A 21,594-nucleotide genomic window follows, 5' to 3' on the forward strand; every position below is an offset into this window, starting at 1 on the left:
TCTGAACTTGCTCCTCTTCAAAGGCTTTGCAATAAGATGATTTATTCTCAATGCCTGGTTTCTCAATAACCCTCTCAACAGTTTCTTTTGCAACAGCTTTCTCATCAACATTTTTTTCTTCAGCAGTGTCCTCTATTGTTTTCATCTCAACTGATGTTTCCACATCAGGTATTTTCTGCTTAGCTATTTCCCCTTCAATAATGACTTTATTCTCAACAGTATTCTCTTTTGTTTTCTCCGGAGCTTTGGTTTCCCCTTCAACTGGAGCAACAGGAGGTGACTTATCTGCTGGGTCAAGTGGAGTAGGCTCCTCCACTTGACCTACGGGTTTGTTTTCCACTTTATTAGCTTGACTTTGCTCCTTTGAAGCTGAGACAGCATGTTTGCTCTCAACTGAGGAACTTTCAGATTCTACACATTTTGCTGGTTTTAATTCTTGCGGGGTCTCATCAGGTTTAGGGACCTCAACATTGTCAGCAGGGGCCACAGGAGAAACATTTTCTACAACCTCAACTGAAGGAGGAGGAGCACCTTCTGTGAATACTGGCTTCTCTATTATTGGTTCTGGTTCTACCTTTATTTCTGCAGTAACTTCATTCTTGACATCAGGTGCTAAACTGTGGGCCTCAGGTTTCGTAGTGACGTGTGTTTGCTCCACATTAAAAGCTGTGTCTACTGTATTTGTTTGACCTGCTGCAGTAGCTTGGGGTTCATCTATCTGGGGTTTCTCACCTGGCTTACCCAGTTCTACCTCTGGTATTTTCTCCTTTTCTACATTTGAAGCTGTAGAATCTGGCTTTGGGTCAAGCTGAACGGGAACTTCCTGTGACACTGCTTCTGGGATCAAGGCTGGCTTTGGCACAGCTGAATTTTCTGTCAATTCTGGAAGCTTTTCAGGAGTGGGCTCCACTTTCTCATTATCTGTTAGGGGAGCTGCAGCCTCACTCTGAATAATCTTGGGATTTGGCTCTGTTTCTACCTCAGCAGGGACTGTTGTCTTGTCTAAACCTGTATTAGTCAATAGATTTTGTGTCTCACTTTCCACAGGGAGAGAAAGGTCCTCTGTCGCATTTTCAGAGCTACTCTGTTGTTGTTGAACTGCTGGGATTTCACTGACAGGTGCACTCTGTGCTTGCTGCTCAACATTAGATGGCTCTGTTTCAGAGTGAGGATGGTCCTCTGCTGCTTTCTCAGAGCTACTCTGTTGTTGCTCAACTGCTGGGATTTCACTGACAGGTGCACTTTGTGTTTTCTGATCAGCATCAGATGACTCTGTCTCAGGGTGAGGATGGTCCTCTGATAATTTCTCAGAGCTGTTCTGCTGTTGCTCAACTGTTAGGATTGCAGGGACACTCTCAACTACACTCTCTGAGATTGGAGCCTCTTGTTCAGGATGAATTACTGGCTCAAACACTGGTTCAGCTACTAGTAGTTGTTTTTGTGTTTCCTGAGGGGTGCAATCAGGAGAAGGAGCACTAACAGAAAGAGGTGCATCATGATCAGGTGAAATTAATGCACTATCTGGTGTGGGAATGGTTACAGGTACTACCTTGGTCTCAGGAGGTGGTGGGGTTGGATCTGCTGCTTCTACTACAGGTTTGCTATCTACAGCAGCAGGAGCAGGGGTGGAGGGGGAGGCAGGAGCAGATAATTGCTTTTTTGGGGAAGCCATGGCTGGAGGTGGCATGTCTCCCAGCTGGCCCGACATGGCTCTTAGGGTCTGACAGTTGAGGCAAAGCCATTCTTTCTGTAAGAAAAAGATGAGAACAAATTGTTAGCAATAAATATGAATTATTTTAAACTCTTTTCTGCCAAATGATTCATACCACTAAATTAGAAAATAAGTCACTGGCATCGATCTGTTATACAGTATTGTGAAATGCAAGAAAAGACTTGTCAACTCTGCTGGAAAATCCCCACAAATAATTATAATTGGAAATGTATTCTCTTAATTCTAACACAGTTATGTGAAACAACATGTTTCTACGTAGTTGAGACGTCACTGTGACAAGGCACCAGTGTAACTTCTTCTATTTCAAGGGAAGCTTTTACATTTATGGGACTTAAGAGATAGGCCCATGTATAATGCATGGTAATGGGACAGGGGCTTACCAAGGCATGTCAGAAAGGGTTGGGTGGCCTGTGCAGACATTTCATGAACTGTAGTAGACCTAACAGCAAGGCTGTGTTGGAATGTGCATTTGAGTTTGTATGATTGTATAACTTGGTGTGCATATGTGCATGCATGCTTTAAACATGAGAGTAGAATGTGCACATATGTGTAGGATATGTTGTTTTTAACGCTACCCTGTAAATTCAACCGCGTACAAACATTCAAATCTGAATAAACAAGTACTCTTGTTAACTATTGTGCAAGTCTGTGAACTACAACTGTTTTCCTCAAGACTACGCTCCCTGAACATCTTATTTAGTTCTACACTACACCTCTATTCAAATGCTGAAGCCCAGTACATACTTATTCTTAGGTGCAATCATTTGACCATAATTGCCTCCTTTAAATCACCTGGGATGTAGTCCATACCCAAACCTTAACAGTGTTGCAGCTTGCAGTGAAACCAGACACAAACACATTGCTGGCACAGCTGTTCTAATCAGTCATCTCAGAGCTCTGCTAAATCTGTCCTGTCGTTGCTATTTTATTATTGTTGTACGTTTCCAGGTACCCACTTAAACACAGGAACATATTTAGGCTGAAGTTCCTGGTGGGGGCTATTTATTCAAGAGCTGCAGCTATTATTGGAGTTTAATTTCCAGCCCTGCTTTGCTTTAAGTGGAAAAAAGTGATGACAAACAATCAACATGTTGGGAAAAATACTGTAGCTATAAACAGTGGAAACATATACGCCCACCTATCCAATGTGGGGACACCAGACCAGATGCATGATGGGAACCACATACACACACACACACACACACACACACACACACACACAAACACTCATCTGCCTCACACACCACTTGCACACATATAGAGTGACTCTCAGAAGAGCTAATACTCAGCATGTTTTCAACCATCCTCCACTCTGACGTAAATACCTCATTTCACATTGCAGCAAGTGTTTCAACATTCCTCTGTGACCCCCCTCTTGTGAATGTCTTCGCCTGGCTTAACAGGAGGGTTTATGCTAAATTCAGGCTTCAGAGAAGACCGCAGCCTGCATATTAAGCCATGCAGCAGACAAGCCACCTCTCTCCAAGCACAGAGAGACAGACAGAAAGAGGGAGAAAGGAGGAGGATGGAAGAAGAAGACGCAGCAGCAAAGTCAGGGTAAATAAGGCATGAGCCGCCGTGTTTCACTCCATGCCTAAACAGTAGGAAGCTTACACTAGAGAGAATGACACACGTGCATACGCATCTCAGTGGCATGTACCCAAACATAAAAAGACTACAAAAATGTTTTGACAGGGCAAATATTTTATAGCATATGTGAAATTGCAACTTACAAGATGAAAGAAGTAGTAACGAAAGAGATGATTTTAATATCTGGAAGGAGAGAAGGAAACAGACACATGGACGAAGGCCATGGAAAAAAAAAACAACATACAGAGATGCCAGTAGTCCTTCCATCACTAAAGTTTGCTGACATTAATGAGTTACATTCCCAACTCGACAGAAATCCAGTTAATCCTCAGACATGATGATGGACACAGTACAGATGCGAGTGAATTTGTGTGTATATATGTATGTGCGTGAACAAGCGCGCGCTATCAACATGACCCCCCCCCCCCCCCCCATCCGTCCCTGCTGGGAGGACTAGTGATCGGCTCCATCAGTTAGACCAGAGAGGGCAGGCACTGAGAGCCGGAGAGATGGCCACCGATACGAAAGGCTGAAAACACACTCAGTCAGACAGTCGGTTAGCCTCAGCCACTTCAGTGCCAGTCATCACCGATGTTATCAACACATCACAACAGGCTCACTTAAAGCTTTTACTGTCCCCGCAAAAACACTTGGCTAGTGTGTTTCTTATTGTGCAGAACTAAATCATCCCTTTAAAGTCATTTGGATTAACCTCCTTGTTAAAGCAGACATGTTAATCCAACTCACCACTGCTAAGTGGCCATCTCCAGTGTATTTCCATCACCCTCAGAGGCCATGAAGTCATTAAATGTTCTCCTGGTTCATTTAAAGCTACACAAGGTGGCTTTGGCAGCTTTGACTTCAACACCCTGAAACCAATAGATTTCAGATGTCTTTCAGGTTTAGTTTAGCGTGTTAGCATGCCAACATTTGCTAATTAGCACTAATAGTACAAAGGACAGCTGAGGCTGACGGGAATGTCATGAGGTCTGCAGATATTTGGTCGTCAACCAATGTATTGGACCAACTGAAATTTTTACTTGATGATGGCACTACATGAAAAGTTAGAGGATGACCGAAGTTATTATTATTATTCATCCTCAGGGAACATGAATATCTGTACCAGATTTCAAGGCAATCTGTCTAATAGTTGTACAGACATTTTACTCAAAGCCAAAAGGATTCATCATCCAGGCACCATGGAGCAAATTTCATGACAATCCATCCGCTAAAAAAAAAAAAATGAGGACGCTCTTCTTGGATCTGACAGCGATGTGACACAAAACAGGTGTTCCTGATGCTTGCGATCAGTGTCCATAAAAAAGAGGAATGAATTACCCCAAAAATTCATCCGATAGTTGTTAAGATATTTTGATAAAATGCAAATATGTCAACCTTATGGTGACACTAGTCATTAGGCTTCATCTTCTGGGGACCATGAATTTCTATCCTAAATCTCATGGCAATTCATCAAATAGTATAAATAATCAATAATATCTGGACAAAAGGGGTGGATCGATGAACTGGCAGAACGACATGGCTGTCCATAAAGCCACGCTGCTAGCATGGCTGAAATGAATGAACAGATTAATTGATAATGACAATAACCGTTAGTTACAGCTGTAAGTAGAATTTTCTGGAAATAATTCTTGTGTTCTTTTATCATATCACCAGTACTACCACACCCATATAAATGTAATTTATAGAGTGAATACACAGAGTATAAATTAGCAGGGATGGTACGCTCTGCTCTTGCAGCCATGCCTTGTAATTAACACTAGCGAGACAGGTGTATCTTTATATAACAATCTTTTCTACTGGAAGCTTTCAAAGAAATGCGATGTGCCTGTGTGCGTTTCTGCTGTCTGCTGTGATGAGTTCTGCAAACCGCAGCATGGATGATTCATAAAAGCAGGGGAGTCACTCGCTCACATCACCATCTTACAAGGACGTTGTCTAGCATCACATGTGCATGAATACCAAAAGGTTGACACACACACCAACACCCACAGAGATGAGTTTGTGACAGTGTTGATGACATATATACCCTCAGATGAAAGGCATGAACCACCTCGGAAGGAAATGACAACTTGCTCTCTCTTCCCACATAACATTTCTCAAACAAATACAAGCTCATACATGAATGAATAAGGACAGATTGAGTGTGAACGTTATCATCTCTCTTTCATCTCCAACTTTCCATCCTCCTAAAACTTCCTCCAAGGACACAGAAAGAAGACGACCGCAGACGGCAACCAGATATTGAGACGAGATGGGCTGTAGCCGTAGCCATGTAGCCGTACGGTTATTGTTTCCAATTGGGAGTTGCAGAGATGTGAAGGTCGGTGCAGCTCTTTGATTAAGACATAGAGATCCTACGAGGGTTTTACCCGTTTAAATTTAGATAGAGCCTGGCACTGAGAGTGGGAAAACAAGAGGATCGGAAGGAGGATGGCGCAGATGGATAAAGACAGATGAGAGGATGGAGAAGCAGACAGGTAGAGAAAATGTGAGGACATGTGAGAAAAGAAATGGTGATGATGTTGTGTGAGAGGCAAGAGAAAACACGAGGATGAGGGGAGGAGGGAGAAGCAAAAGGAAGAACAAAAGAGAAGCAGGGAGAATAAGCAAACAGGATGACACAAAAGGCAGTAGAAGACAACGAGCAGGATGTAGTGAGGGAAAGAGTGAAGCAGTAGAAGTGAAGGAGCTTAATGGTCATTGGAGGTGACTCAACACCAGCTCCTGCCAACCAGCTTAACATCATCACCCCGTAAATCTGCTAATCAATTGCCAGGAAGTCAGGAAAAGCTGCAGTTCATGATGACTGCCAAGAATGACCTTAAAATGTTACACTACAGACTGAGAATTTAGTTGACGTCACTTGGACATACTGTGTAGTGCCATCATCCTGCCCTGCTTCCAGGTTAACTTCTGTTCGTCTAGCTTTTATTGCTCAGTGTTATTTAACACCAGCTCCTGCCAACTAAAGACATAGTTCAACATTGTCAGAAATATGTGTATTTGCTTCCTTGTCGAGAGTTTGGATCACAACTTATAAGGCTACAGCCATGCTGGTTAGCTTAGCTTAGCAGCAAGACTGAAAACAGGGGGAAACTGCTAGCCTGGCTCTGTCCCAAGGTAATAAAATCTACTATTGTACAGGCAAATAAATACTGCACACAGTTATTTCAACCAAGATAAAAGAGAATATTTTGTCAGGACGCAACACCTACAGCATGTATGGAGGTTTGAAAGTGCGTCTATGGCTCATTGTATATTTTGTTGTTGAATGCAAGTCAGGGAAAATACAGTATAATTTGTATTACATTAGTGATAAGCCTGCAGCACTCCCCAAGTCACCTTTCAGTGGTAAAACTAAAGTCTGGAAGTCGCTGCCCTTTTCTCATTGATGAGCGCTGCTGAGTGGCCAACTTAATTATAATGCACTAGACTGCAAGCAGAACATCACAGCATCAGCTCCTTTGCAAGCCAAAAAAGATCTTTGTCCTAATAAATGTCCCACTGTTATAGATGTTGCCATCTCGGGTTCAATGTGCTGCATGTACCCTTTTCAAGTGATCCATGTTCATGTGTTGATGTAATTCCCGTTTGAATCATGAACCTAAATGTTACGTGAGTGGCGATAGCCTTAAGGTTGGAGAACTGGGCTTTGGACCAGGAGATTGTTGGCTTCAATCCCAAAATAAGCAGCAAAATACGAGCAGGGAAGTTGAATAAATCGAATGCTGTTGTCAAAAAGCCTCTGAGAAAAGTACATTTAACCCTCAGCTGCTCAGTAACCAGCACTAGAGGACTGTAGTTATACTGGTCAGATCCTAGATGGGAATGTGTGTAACTGAATATGAGTGAAGCAGAGAGCTGCAGGAAACCACAGAAAACATTCTCGGGGTAAATGAAGGTTGAATAAAAGTTAATTATCCAATTCTATACACAAATCTTTCAACCGACTCAAAGACAAACACGATGTTCCTGTTCTCTCTTGTGAGATTATGTCGCTCGGTTGCAGATTGATACACCCCTGTTAGGTGAGTGAAAAAGTGCCGGAAGAGAGAGAGAAAAAGTGTGTATAAGTCTATGTCTTTAAAGTGGATCTGACACAAAGGAAGAGGTGTGAGACAGTGGGTATATGTCCTCCTAGCCCAGGGATTAAGGGGAGAGAGACATTTCTTTCAGGATATTTTCTGTCCACATCTGTGTTCATCTACAGCCCACTTCATATCTGTCTTCATGTGTCAGCTTCCCATCTGAAACAGAAGGTGAGTTTTGTCGAAGACACTTAAGACACTTCTGTCAATGGCTATGAAGTATCTATGGTTTTAAAAAAAACAAAGTTGGCTCAGGCTTCTAGTCCCTTAGTCATCTTACATATCATATGTCACACAATGGGCACTTTCATCAAAAGAGCCATACAGCAAAATAAACGTATGCTTTCCAGTCTGGGTAAAAAAATCTCAAATCACTGCTATCCTACTTGTGACTACATGTAATGTGAAAGTGGTTGCGACACAACAGGATTATTAGCCAATTCTGCAGCTCTGTGCAGCTAGCCTCTGTTAGCTCACTGTCTTGGTTTTACAGCCTGTGGATTACCTGTATGGATCAGTCTCAAGTGGCTTCAACTACATAAATCCTTTTCTTTGTGTCTGTGTGAGAGTGTATAATGGCCAGCTACTTCATACATGTAAGCTTGCATCAGCTGTAGGTGTGTGTAGCCTCATCATCTGCTGAGAAATGTGTTTTTTATCATTACTAAGCTTTTCTGTTTCTAAGCTCATCAGTGCAGGTGGACAGGGGAATTGTACCAGGAGAGGGGGGAGGAGAGAGAGACAAAGACAGGGAGGGAGAAGGGAAGATTCCCTCCCACTTCTCCATTCAGTGTAAAGGTTAGGCCTAATGAGCTGTGGGCTCTGGTTAACAAACACATTTGCTAGCTTGCTGTTGTTTTAAGGAGATATGGCGTTCAGAGGTGGAGAGAACACATCGTGAGAAAAGGGGCTGTGTTTCCATTTAACTGTAATTAGCACAGAATGCTAATCACTGTGGCTGTGTTTTCTATATGAAAATGTAGTATTTCATATATGTTTTGTGGATGACACTGCGCACTTACATGGAATACAATGTATGATTTGTGCATATACTACATATATGACATCTACGAACAATACAGTGCAGTATATGGCCCAGACAACAACCATATACAAATAATATAGTAGTTGAGTATGTATATAAAACCTGGAAAAATATTAATTGTTCATATACAGTACAAAGCAGCCTATATAATTTGAGTACATATGTGATTTTAATATTTTGTCATATGGAAAATACTGAATATGTGCACAAACACAGGCACTCAATATGATGAAGAACATGAGTTTAATTTATAGAAAATACTCACTAAACGCTAGTGGCAACAAAAAACATGTCGACTGATAACATAGCTGATCACAGAGATTCAAGCCTCACAGACTCTAATCAAACCAACACAGAACCACATGCTACATAGAGCCACTGCTATGTTGAGCCGCTTCCTATACACTCACAAAATCTTGTACGATGTTACATTTCTTGCTTCATCAGATGTTTCTGCCTGACAGTAAACTCTGCCTATAGGTGCTGCTAATGTGACTCAGAGGCGTGAGTCACGAGGGCTAAAACAAACCACAATAGTCAGGTTGTCATGGTCTGCACTGCTTAGGGCAGCATTGGCTGGCACCCATATCCTTTGTGACACCCCCCTCCCCTCCTCCTGACTCCCCTGTTGGACTCCTCTTTCTGTCACAGTCTTCTCTCTCGACTCTCCTCTCCCCTTTACTCATTTCTAAGTGTATGTTTTTCAGCTTGGCTTATAAATGTGTGTATTTGCTGATTTCACACCATACTATTTGTTGTAAATGGAGCGGTTTATGGCAAGCATCTTGTCTACATGTCTCACAATCTGTCAATCCAACAAGTGCCTTCCAGCTGCACTCTCTTTACCACTTTCTATATTCTTCAGGATGAAAGGCACTACTTTAAACATGTGGAAAAAATACTAATCCACTTTCCTCTCAGGTTTTGTTATGCACAGAAATGATTTTTGGAGGGGAAGCCATTTCCTAATCCAGGCTCTGCTGTTGGCCTCACCTATTGAATATCAATTTTTAGGCAGGAAGTCAGAGTCAGTGTAGTAAAGCGTGTCTTCAAGGGGAGAGAGAGAGAGTCAAGATGTAAATACAACAGCCTGTGCTAACTAGATGAGGCTGGTGCCAGAAAGTGTGTGTTTTCAAGTGTCTTTGTGTCTTTGCCTGCCTGTCCTTGCCTCTCTGTCTCACCAGGGCTCAGTGCTGGCACACACAATGTCTTGGCTTTTTTCCCCCCTTCTTGGCACTAAAGGCTCAGTGGCTAAAATGCGGCCCTTGCTAAGCATGCAAGCACCAGTAAATTAGAAAGGGGATAATTGGAAATCATTCTTGAGTGGAGCTGGAGGGGGAGCTCTATAAAAAGGAAGAGAAGAGGCCGTTCGCAGTGCCAGAGGACGTTTCGTTTCATCACAGCAATTTCTAAAACAATGATAAACCACTTGTCATAGCTAGGACCTGGTAAATACGGCAAACAAGACAGTAATCATTTAGCCTGTGTGCAACCACTCAGGCAAAACATGAAAATAATATGTACAGTATATTCCACTGCCACTAACTTAAATACTTCTCCAACAGACAGATGAAGCATTGCACACAAACACCTTAACGTCTAAAAATACCATCCATTTCAAGCCTTCCAAGGTGGCCGTGGGGGGGGACTCAGTGGGTTGCCTAGTGCAGCAGAAAGACCCTTTTAAAGAAGGAAATATTAAAGGGGAACACAAAAGAGAGAGAGACAGAGAGAGAGAGAGAGAGAGGGAGAGAGAGGGAGAGAGAGAGAGAGAGAGAGAGAGAGAGAGCTGCCCTGCAGTAGCTTGTGTTCTCCCCCTTTGTGGCTATTTTGTGGCTGTGACTATTTTTGTACACTTCAGCCTCCAGGGCAAGTGATGGCAAAGCTGTGAGGCCACTGGGCTGTAGTCCAGATCCAGTCTAACTTTACACACAAACAGGGATCAAAGTACTGTAAAAAAAAACAGACATATCACAACTGGGTTGTATATGAAAGAGCTGATTATGTGCAGAAGATATCAAACTACAGCAGGGTAAGATTTTACTGGGCCTTGCCGTATGTGTGTATGACAGTCAGATGATACCAAAGGCTGTTAGTGCACGCTACATGTGCATGTGTGTATTGCATGTATGACCATGGAGCCATTATCTGCCAGTGCAGCCTCGGGAGGGTTCAGACTGCGGGTGGGCATTGTTATTCTGTGGGCACGACCACAGGATAACAATGAGGGAGGAGGACACAGGAAATACCACGTAGTGAGTGTGTGTTAGCAAATGAGGCCTCACAGACGTGAGGAAGCGCAGGACATGGGCTTGCCAACAAAGACATAATATGTTGTTTTTGCACTTCTTTGTACAGGCAAAACAAACTAGATATAACATGTTAAGTAGTGAGCTTCAGTGGTATTGATAGGCAGATGTGTTACCTTTGGACAGAGCCTGACTAGCTGTTTCCCCATTTTTCCAGCGTTTATGCTAAGCTAACCGGCTGCTAACTTTAGCTTCATATTTACCGTACAGACATGAAAGTGGTATCAATCCTCTCATGTAAGTGAAGAGGCATGTTTCCCAAAATGCACAATTACTTCTTTAAATAACATTGCTTTTGACGCACTTTATGTTTTCACTTTGAATGGACACTGGTTAGCATTTTCCTCAGTTTCCACTCTTTGAGCTAAACCAAATCCTTGAGATGAAAGTGATGTCAGGCTTCTAACCTGAATGTTGGTTTGACAGCGGACCAGGATGACCTATTTCTCTAAATTTCGGACTATTCCTTTACAGCATTTAATGGAAAAATCACAAACCATTTTATGACCTTTATTTATAGATTTTTTTAAGCATCACTAATTTCCAGGGTCATGTGTTTTCCAAGTCACTACATTGTAAATTCAGCTTTTGGAATTAAGCATTTCAGTTGCAAGGATTCTCCCTCATCCAGCCTTACAGTGTTTAATAATTAAGGCCAGGGAGACAATCTGATATATCAAAGCAAAGCACAACCTGCGGATGAGTAAAATACCTTGTCACTGAAAACTGCACGTCTGGTATGGTTATAATGTTTATGATATACTTACATACTGGGGACAGGTGCATTCACCCTTCACTACATCACTGTATCTATGGTTGGATCTTAAACTGCAGGCTATTAAATTAACCTTATATTGTTATTAAGCTTCAAAATGTGACTCTCAATATTCCATGGGGGCTTGGTGAGATTTAGTTGGTTTTCCATGTTGGATGTAGCTTGTAGCTTCCTCTCTTAGCTTGGATTCTTTGATTCGTGCTTGTTCGCAAAGTGGCACCTCTCCCATTTTACGTAAGACGAGCACACTCATTACTGATAAGGGCAACATGACATGGAGCCTGAGCTACAGTAACATCGCCAAGCAGCGCTAGACACAGACACACATTCACAGACTTTCACAGACAGTGAGAAAAGGCAAAGGGATAGCACCATTAAAGGAGAGTCTGACACAGAGAAGACACCGTGTTTAAAAGGAGGATGAGCACCAAAAAACCACAGGCATTAAGTGAGTCTCCCCCAGGCCTTAAAAAGATAGGAAGAGATTAAAGGATGCAGAGAAAGAAGACATAAAACAGAGGGAAATAATATAGAGATCCTGAGAAAGGGAGACAAAAAAGTAAATAAAGGGAAAGAGATAGATAAAGATGGAGGGCTATGGTGGAAAGAAAGAAACAGAAAAACCATGAAGGTGAGTCATGAGACACCTGAGTCTAGGATCAAGCCTCGATAGAAATGACAGGCTTCCTGTTGCCCTTTAAATCCTTTTAGGCAACAGAGATTACACCTACACACACACGTGTTGACAGATACTGAATGCATTTACTCTCAGCCTTCAGTATTTCAATGGAATGACACACAGAACTACATAGATCCCCCCAAAAAACTCTCACATGCACACACACACACACACACACATATTGTAGTGATGAAAAGTCATTCAAACAAGCAACACACCTACATTTTGCAGGCTCACGCCAGCCTTCTCAGTCTGCATCATACCCAATTTACTCATCAGTCTTGCAAATAAAACATACTGTTCAGTTCCCACACACACACTCGCTCAGGTACACACACTCTGACCCACTCTCATGCGTCAGCAATTGAACCCCCTACTGACAGCCGACATCATGACAGCGAATGACACAGAAGCGAGGCACAGTACGTAGGGGGTAGATGACTCAGCCAAGGTGTTGTGTATGTGTGTGTGTCTTCTACAGCCTTATTCCACAAGGTACTGCTGTTTTAAGAATTAACTTGCTCTATTCTAGTTCAATTGAATAATTTCATTTTAACTGAATCATTAACTGTATTTAGTACTAGATGAGTCAAAAATGATTCATCCTTCTTGTACCAATTTTTCGCTACATCATTCTTAAAAAACAAAACTGAGCTGACGATCCTGGTTTTAAGACAAGATGGTGTTGAAGGGACAAACCTATGTCCAATTAGAGCATCAGTGGCTTGGATGACCATCTCTCCAGCATAATTACATTTTTCCCCATGCTTGGCCTCAATTAAGTGATTGTGCAGTTCAGCTCCTCATTATCCCAGCAAGCGTGTGAAATTAAGAGCTGCAGAAAAGGACAGGAATCCAAAAACTTAAAAGAACTTTTAATAGCACCGTTACTACTGGAAACAAATGGCAGCCATCTTGTTTTGGAATGCTACTGTAGCAGCGGGGCAGGGGACAATTTCATTAATGCTGTTCAGCATTCGTTACTGTATTGTATAATAACAAATATATACTCTCCAATCTGAAGTGTCTATATGAGTCAATATATGAGTACATTTTATATTTTTGTGAGAACACAAACACAATAAGGGCATAGAAGGTCAAACAAGACTGTCATTCTAGCTTTTCAATGTGCAGGATAAATACTACACCGGCATGTCAAAAAGTTGATTAGTGTGAGCTTATGGGAAACATGCCTTTTTGCTCTCTGGCCGAGAGTTAGATGAGAAGATTGATACCACTCTCACGTCTGTACGGTAAATATGACATACAGCCAACAGCCGGTTAGCTTAGCTAACTGGAAACAGGGGAAAACAGCTAGCCTGGGTCAGTCTGACGATAACAAAACCAGATTATCAGCACCTGTAAAGCTCACTAACTAACACGTTAAATCTCATTTGTATAATCTGTACAAATGCATGAAAACGTCAATTTGCTGTTTTAAGGGTGGCTATGTGCAGGACTACTACTCTCTCTCTTTCCAGTTTTTATTACTATTTATAATAAGTGTATTTCCGAAAATGTCAAATTATTCCTTTGAAAGTTCACAGACTGCACTGACACGCAAAATATACGTAAATATTAAATATAATAATAAATACATTTTTAGGTCTCACCCTCATATCTGAGTAATACTAATAGAAAGTAAAATATATATTTCTATTTTTTCTTCCCATTAGAAGCATTTCCTGTGCATAGACATGGTGCAGTTCATTCCCAGCTTAGCTCCACTCGCTCTTACAGAAGGCTCTTCAGAGAGCCAGAAATACACAGCAGATTACTAAAGACACACTTAAACCACCAGGTAACAAAGTAGCTAACACGTGAAGCCTGGATAGAGTTGCTGGCTGACAAACATGTCATTGTGCCCTGAACCGCACGACCATGTCAAAAGGATACGATCAAACATTGTACTGTAAGTGACCTATAGCTTTATTTACTTTAACCACGCATGGCTTATCATTTTCAATGAATGTGTAAGACTGTGTAGATTATGAGTGGCATATAGACAATAACTAGGATACTTCACATGGAATATCAAGTGGGTGTAGCATATGTGAATATGTTTTGCCTGCATGCTGAGAAACCACTCAACCGAAAGCACTTTTTGGCCTCTATTCTCATAATATACTGATCCTACACCATAGAGTGCCATCTGCTCTGTGAAAAGGTCTTGTGATGTTGCTTCCATATGAGACAAAACACCACAGTAACACCAGAAAACCAGTCCCCACACCTCGGCAGATAAGCAGGCCAAAAGTCTTTGGTTTCCACGTCATCATTAGGCAAGCACAGACTTTGAACGGACACTCTCATATACAAAAACACACACTAGCAAACATACAAGCGTCATACAAATCATACAAGCATGCATCCAGTTTCACAATAAAAGAAAACTGTCAATAGGAAGAAATGTGTGCATTCTGTACATAACAGCCAAACAAGTATACACACAAACAGACATGGTCACATAAACTTACTGTACACACACACACACACACACACACACACAAGCAGAGTATTCAGTTTCAGAGTCAAGTGTCAATTGTTTGAAGTGCTCTTTGATGATGAGACGTCCATTTAAACAACCTAATTTATTTTCACATTTCTGGCTGCCCTCTCTGCTAAAGAAAGCTTGATAGTAATGACATTGGCATTTTAAAATTGCAGCATAATTGATCACATCCATTCATTCAGTGGTCAAGCATGTGCAGATGTCATTACAGTGTCTATCTGGGGTAACCTAACGTACTTAGTACAACTAATAAAATGGTATCCTCCTTTCAGAGTACTTTGCTAGATGCTAGTGGGGAAAAACGCAGAGCGGGAAACTCTGCCGCTCCTGATGGTATCTTTATAGTGACCTATTTCAATGAAACATCTAGAGGATGTTTTCCTTCTATTTATATACGACAGAATGCATAAATTACTGGTGGGTGCAGTGTGTTGAAAGCACAGGAAGCTGTGGGGTTTAAGACAATTGTAGTTCTAAGGTTTCTTACCTCTCCTAAATGGGGAGTAGGATTAAATCCACACAGATTGCACACTTTATTCTTGCACTCAGTGCAAAGGCTGTAGTTGGGCGTGTCTGCTGATCCAACGTTCAGGTCCACTTTGCAGAGAGGGCAGCTTTCCTTGGTTGTTGAGGCTGGGGCAGGTGCAGGTTTGGCTGCTGGGGCCTTCTCTTCCTGCTCCACAGAAATGGTTCTCAGGGGTTTCTTGGACTTAGCAGGTGGGGTGTCAGGAGCAGAGTCCGAATCAGGAGGAGAGCCAGGAGGAGAGAAGGGAGAGTCAGGTGGTGAGCCAGGGCCAGAATCCGGAGGGGAACCTGGTCCGGAGTCAGCGGGGGAGTCTGGCGGCGACCCAGGTGGAGAATCAGCTGCCTTCTCGTCCTCTCCGGTGACAATATTGGTAGCTGAACTCAAGAGCGAAGATCCAAAGCTGAACATCTGAGAAGCAGCAGCCGGAGGTTTTGCTGATTCTGTCAACCCTCCAAAACCTCCAAACAACTTCCCAGCCACTGACTCCTCCTGCTTTGGTGCGCCCTGTGCTTGAGGCTTTGACGATTCCATCAAACCGCCAAACCCACTGAACAGTTTCCCTGTAACGGACTCGGCAGCTTGAGAAGCAGCAGCAGGAGGTTTGGCTGCATCTGTTAAGCCCCCCAGACTGATGCCTCCTAACCCCCCAAAGAAGCTGGACTCCTGTTTGGCTTTAGCTGGAGACTGCTGGGGAGTGGACTTCTGCTGAATGGGGCGGCCTGTCTTGGGGTCAATTTTGGGAGATCCTCCCATTGAGGAGCCGGGGGAAAGCGGCCCAGGAGAGGTAGGACCTGGGGATTTCTGCCTCGGTGTGGTTGGCGGCGTTAACCCTTGGTCGGTGGTACTCTGCTGCTTTATCAGCAGCTTGCCAGGCTTTCCAGATGCCTGTCTCTGTGGCGAGGGCGGGGCCGAGCCTTGCTTGGGTTTCGTCATGCCAGGGGGATCCATACCTCCCATCGCTCGCTGCATCTGGCAGTTCAGACACAGCCACTCTTTACCCTGTGCATGAAACAAAAGATGGATTAGATCTGACTGGAACAAATGTCCACACTGTTATGAGCACAGGCATCAATGGCATGTGTAATTACAGAACATACACAGGCAAGCAGAACCAATTAAAACCCTAAAATAGCCATTTTTGTTTAGCGTAAAATAAAGCTTTCAAATTCAGAGACATGTCCATTAATTAGTGTTTCAAATGATGTTGAATCTTGTTTTCCCAAGCTTCTTATAAAACAAGAAGATTTAAATCTTGCTATAGTTACATGAACTAATCAGTCAAAAAAGGCACTGGATATTTATATTCAGCCCATATTTACATAATTTGTAATTCTTCATATTAAATGTTTGTTTCTCACGAAATTAAATACTATTTATGTATCAATGCTGTTTATTCTTTCATTCATCATAGCTACTGTATATGTTAGACCATCATAAACAGTGGCATTTAATTGTCTGTTCTGACCATACAGTATATCTCAACACCTGCTCCACCACAGTGCTCTGTGTTTAGTGTACAGGATATCTCCTTGGTTTCCACTGTGTGCAAACAACAGTGTTTAAAATGTTGACAATTTGATCGCTGTCTAGAACAGAACAATGTTGTTGCAATTTTTTGTGTGTAACTGTGCTTATTGCATATAACGTAAACAGAGAAGAGGTCAATTCGACCAACCTAGATGACGTTATTCTGAATTCAAAAGCAAAGAAAATCCACTTCCTGATCTGATCAATCTGCTAAAGAAATTAACCCAATTTTGGTCTGCATTGTCACAAATCCCAAGAAGAAGCTCAAGCAGAAGGAGCCAGTCATTCTGCTGTGCTGTAATCATGGCCCACCAGCGTTTACCATCCATGTGTGACAGAGAGTCCTCACTGGCTGGCGCAGTATCTTCCTGTGGCCATGACATGAGTCACCTTGATCAACATTCCCTGGGTCCATATGGTCCCTCTGTTCCTCAAACCATGTGCCGCTCTTAAGAGATGCAGTCCCTTTGCCAGGCTTAGAGAACAGCAATATGCTGCTAACAGGCTAGTGCTGAATTCAAATATACACCTTACTGATTCATTTCTTATTGTTTATCTATTTAAAACATGCCACAGTTCAATAATTTCCATTGTTTCCAATTTAGTTTGACCTTTTTTGACAATTTCCTCTAACAAAATCATTTTATGATGTTGACTAAAGTCTCTCTTTTTGTAAGAAAAACAACATTTTTAGTCTGAAAGTAAATAAGCTTTTAGGACTACATTTTCACTGTGTAACGTGGCTTGAGACTGGATAATTTGATATTTCACCCAAAGAAAATTGAATAATGTGTGACCTTTCCGACCCTCTGCCATCAATAACATGCACTGCCTTGTATATTATTAGAGAAATGTCAGTATACCCAGCAGCGGGATGGAATTTTGTTGGACCATTGGATATTTATTATTTGCAAAACTGACAGCTTCATATACAAAATGCTTAGATAAAGTCAGTACAAAACCTTGTTGAAATGTTGATGAACAGTTTTGAAAAGAAAAATACAACAACAAAAAAAAAACTGTCTTACCGCCGAGTCTGGGGGGCTGAACCCACAGAGGCTGCAGACCTGGTTCTTACACTCAGTGCAGTTGTTGTAATTAGGCGGGTCCTTAGATCCCATGTTCAGCTGGGTGGTCTTACACAGTGGACAGAGTCCACCTCCAGGCTTTCCAGGCCCCTGCTGACCAGGAGGCCCTCCGCTCTTAGCTGGTTCTCCAGGATGAGCCCCAGGGCCTGGTGGGCCTTGTTGTTTGGGTCCAGGCTTCCCAGGTCCTTGTTGAGGAGGTCCACCTTTTTGCTGGGGAGGGCCACCCTGTTTGGCGCCTTGACCTGGTGGTCCTTGACCTGGTTTGGGGGCCTGTTGCCCTGGGGGTCCTTGGCCTGGTGGTCCCTGACATTGCCTGGGGGCCTGCCCAGGGGGTCCTTGGCCAGGGGGACCTTGACCTGGTGGTCCCTGACCTTGCCTGGGTCCCTGCCCAGGGGGTCCTTGGCCAGGAGGACCCTGGCCTGATTTGGGCCCCTGGCCTGGTGGTCCCTGACCTTGCCTGAGTCCCTGCCCAGGGGGTCCTTGGCCAGGGGGACCTTGACCTGGTGGTCCATGACCTTGCCTGGGTCCCTGCCCAGGGGGTCCTTGGCCAGGGGGACCTTGGCCTGATTTGGGCCCCTGGCCTGGTGGTCCCTGACCTTGTCTGGGCCCCTGCCCAGGGGGTCCTTGCCCTGGCTTTGGCCCCTGTCCAGGAGGGCCCTGACCCTGTTTCTGAGGTCCTCCCTGTTGCGGTACCTTTGGACCTGGCCCTTGCTGAGGGCCCTTGCCTGGTGGCTTTCCTCCCTGCTTGGACTCAGGTGTTGCAGATGCATCTCCCTCCTCCTCATCCCCAAACAGTCCAAACTTGGGAATGTTGACAGAATCCCCCATGGAGGATATGGAGGAGGAGACAGAAGAGGTCATAGATGAGACCGCATTGAGCGGGTTGGCCCCGCTGAGGAAGCTGGAGCCAAACATGCCGGGTGACTTGGTCTCTGGGTCTTTTGGCTCCTGCCGGAATCTGGATTCAAAAAGGCTGAGGGATGAGGGGCTGCGGCCCGGTGTGGGCCTGCCTGGTGGACCCTGGTTGAAGGCGTCTACAGTGCGGCTCTTACTGAGACCTGTAGGGCCCCTGGAGGCCCCTACCTGCTGGGAACGCTGCTGGGCATCAGATTCTGACGGTCTGGAAAAGACAGAAATAGTTTTTGTTAGCACTGCTCTTATTGCTATTGTTCATTTGTGTTTACGTTGGCAATGTGAGAAAAACTCACAGCAATATTGCTTATAATATTTGCTAACTCTACTGCCTCTACTGTAGATTCATTGTGCTAATTGTGCTCTTGGTGATCTCAGGCCCTTTCAACACATCAGTGAACACAAATTGTGTAGCTAGCAGCCCTGGGGCAAAGCTGAGAGGAAAGTGAATGCCGCTGAATGACATGGAGGGTAGATCACTGAGATGGAGAAGGAAACGCTCGACTCCATGGGGGTAAGATGAGACATCTTTGTCAGCTCAGACAGAGAGGCAACATACACAACCTACACACACTGCTAGGCACAAGCGTAAAAGTCAACGCTTGATCCTTAGAGAACTGCATCAAGGGACTAATGGGCTGATTGGATAATGTTTTATGTGTGTATGCAACATACACACATATTGCTGTTTGAAAGTCGCTGATGCTTCTGCCATTATGTCTGAGATAAATTACATTCCCACACAATAAAGTTTAATGCTGTAATGAATACAGCATTTGATTATTTTTACAATGAGCACTGAGTAATACATGAGCCCAGCAAACATTATGAGTAGTGGTGTTGCAATGCCTGCTCATGGCCAATCCACTGCAGCGTGGATTTCAGCACCACGGACAGCAGCGGTGGATTTCAGCACCATGGACAGCGACCAGACTCGTTCCAACAGCAGAAGATGAAATCCGACTTTTACATGAAAAGAAAAACCAGAAAGCAGCAGGAGGGAAGTCTATGAGTGATGACATTAACGCCGATGCTCTATTTATAGTCATATTAATATTAATGCACCCCTCCCCCCCATCTCTAGCTCGGATATAAATAACAATTCTCCCCCAATTGGAGCCAATTAGCAGCACCACACTTCATGCCATTTGATCAGATATCGAGGAATCTTCCACGATTATATGAATATAATCTTAGATCTGAAGCGATGTGGAGCTGGAAGCATATTGTTTTCATGGGCAGCCTTCTAGCCCCCCCTCCACAACACAGGACATTACCCACACAACCGATTAAGATCCAATTTAGCGAAATTCAGAGGTAGACAGTCTAATTGGCAATATTGGAAACCGGATAAGGTGGCGAATGTGTTTAAATGGGTGCTAAGGCGTCGTTCAGATAAAGAAAAAAACACACACTGGGCACGACAGATTTTCTTACCCAGCAGGCATTTCGAAAATTTCGCACAAATACTGGAGGTGTGTCTCTTACGCTGTGATCTCACACAGAGAGACAAACCGAGTCAAACAATTCATCGATTCAGACATTAAATCTCAGAAAACCATCACAGTAGTTCAAACGAGGCTTGTGCATCCGCGGAAAAACAGCAGATACACAACGTTCAAAGCTGCAGCTTTTCAACTGAACGTGGCCAGCCAGTGATAGAGCTGTATTAGGAGAGAAAGCCTATCTTTTATCTTCTCCTGTCATGCAGATGATCAGATGTTAATGATAATCCATTACAGTGAGCTCTAAGAATGGACTCGTTTCTCGGTGCGGTTGGGATATTTAAAAATGGGCGTGAACGGGTTCCCTGCCTCCTTATAGCTTTCCAAATGATGCTTCACACAACCACAACACACACACTAGTCCCTCTCTCACGTATCACTGCCTGGCTGGTGTGGGTATTTTAAGTGCATCAAAAAATGCTGGTAAAAAAGAGCCCTGCCTTCGTGCAGCTGCGGCGCCTCCGGGCTGCCTGCCTTGCGCCCTTGACATCGCCGCGGCGAGCTGCCTCCTCTCCTCTTCGCTGAGTTCACTCAGGTTGACCGGAGTCCCATCGGGGACCCGGACGAAGCCGCCCTTCCCGTCAGGTGCCAGCCCCTCTGGTAGCCCAGACGGAGGCCCTTCGCCTCCTTCCAGGCTCGCTTCGTTCCCCATGATCGACCCCTCCCGTCCCCCGTATTCGGATCAATGCACGATCCGAGCCCTCTCTGCGTTTTTATGTCCAAAGTGCGCAGCGAAGACGGTGATCTTCGGTGTCTCGGAGCATCTCAGACGGTCTATTTTCAGCGGTTACTTCCCTTTCCTGTGTTGTCTTCCCATTTCCCTCGTTTCTCCTTGTTTTTCTGTGTCGCGCATCTCTGCAGCTGTACACCACAGTTACCACAGTTTTCCGTGAGGGGGGTCTCTGTTTTACTATTGCTCACAGTCACAGAAGGTGGTTTCCGGTAGAGTTTACAAAATAAAATCATAATTAGCTGACATTAATGTAGGCAATGTAGGCGTTTTGTTCAATTTAAAAATACCTTTATTTACATAATGCAGAACCTGCAATTAAGAGAAACATTAGTGGCTGGCCTTCACCTTAATGGTCTGGACGCGATTTCTGGCTTTGCTCCGCCACCCTAGTACTTCATTAATTTTAACCGCCAATATAACGTTTTAAGTCTTTTATATTGAAAGCCAACGGGTATTACTTCCGTTCCTTTCTATGTAGCACTGGTTATCTTGACGCAGCTTCTCCAACAGCCTCCTGCTCACCGCGCATGTTCCGCCTCTGACAGGTGATCA

At 43.7% G+C, this 21,594-nt stretch overlaps 1 protein-coding gene across 1 annotated transcript in view; it reads right to left on the minus strand.

The window, feature by feature from the left end:
• The window catches only part of pcloa (piccolo presynaptic cytomatrix protein a), a 52,703-nt gene extending 31,742 nt beyond the window's left edge, over positions 1–20,961 (minus strand). Inside the window, exons 1-6 of the mRNA XM_070928863.1 lie at positions 20,750–20,961; positions 18,408–19,012; positions 18,249–18,344; positions 17,833–18,185; positions 15,239–16,276; positions 1,550–1,747 (exon numbers count right to left, since the gene is read on the minus strand). Of these exons, the coding sequence (XP_070784964.1) occupies positions 1,550–1,747; positions 15,239–16,276; positions 17,833–18,185; positions 18,249–18,344; positions 18,408–19,012; positions 20,750–20,961 (2,502 nt within the window). The remainder of the gene's footprint in view (positions 1–1,549; positions 1,748–15,238; positions 16,277–17,832; positions 18,186–18,248; positions 18,345–18,407; positions 19,013–20,749) is intronic.
• Positions 20,962–21,594: the final 633 nt, after the last annotated feature.

Source organism: Enoplosus armatus, chromosome 22, assembly GCF_043641665.1.
Source record: "Enoplosus armatus isolate fEnoArm2 chromosome 22, fEnoArm2.hap1, whole genome shotgun sequence".
Classification (NCBI taxonomy): domain Eukaryota; kingdom Metazoa; phylum Chordata; class Actinopteri; order Centrarchiformes; family Enoplosidae; genus Enoplosus; species Enoplosus armatus.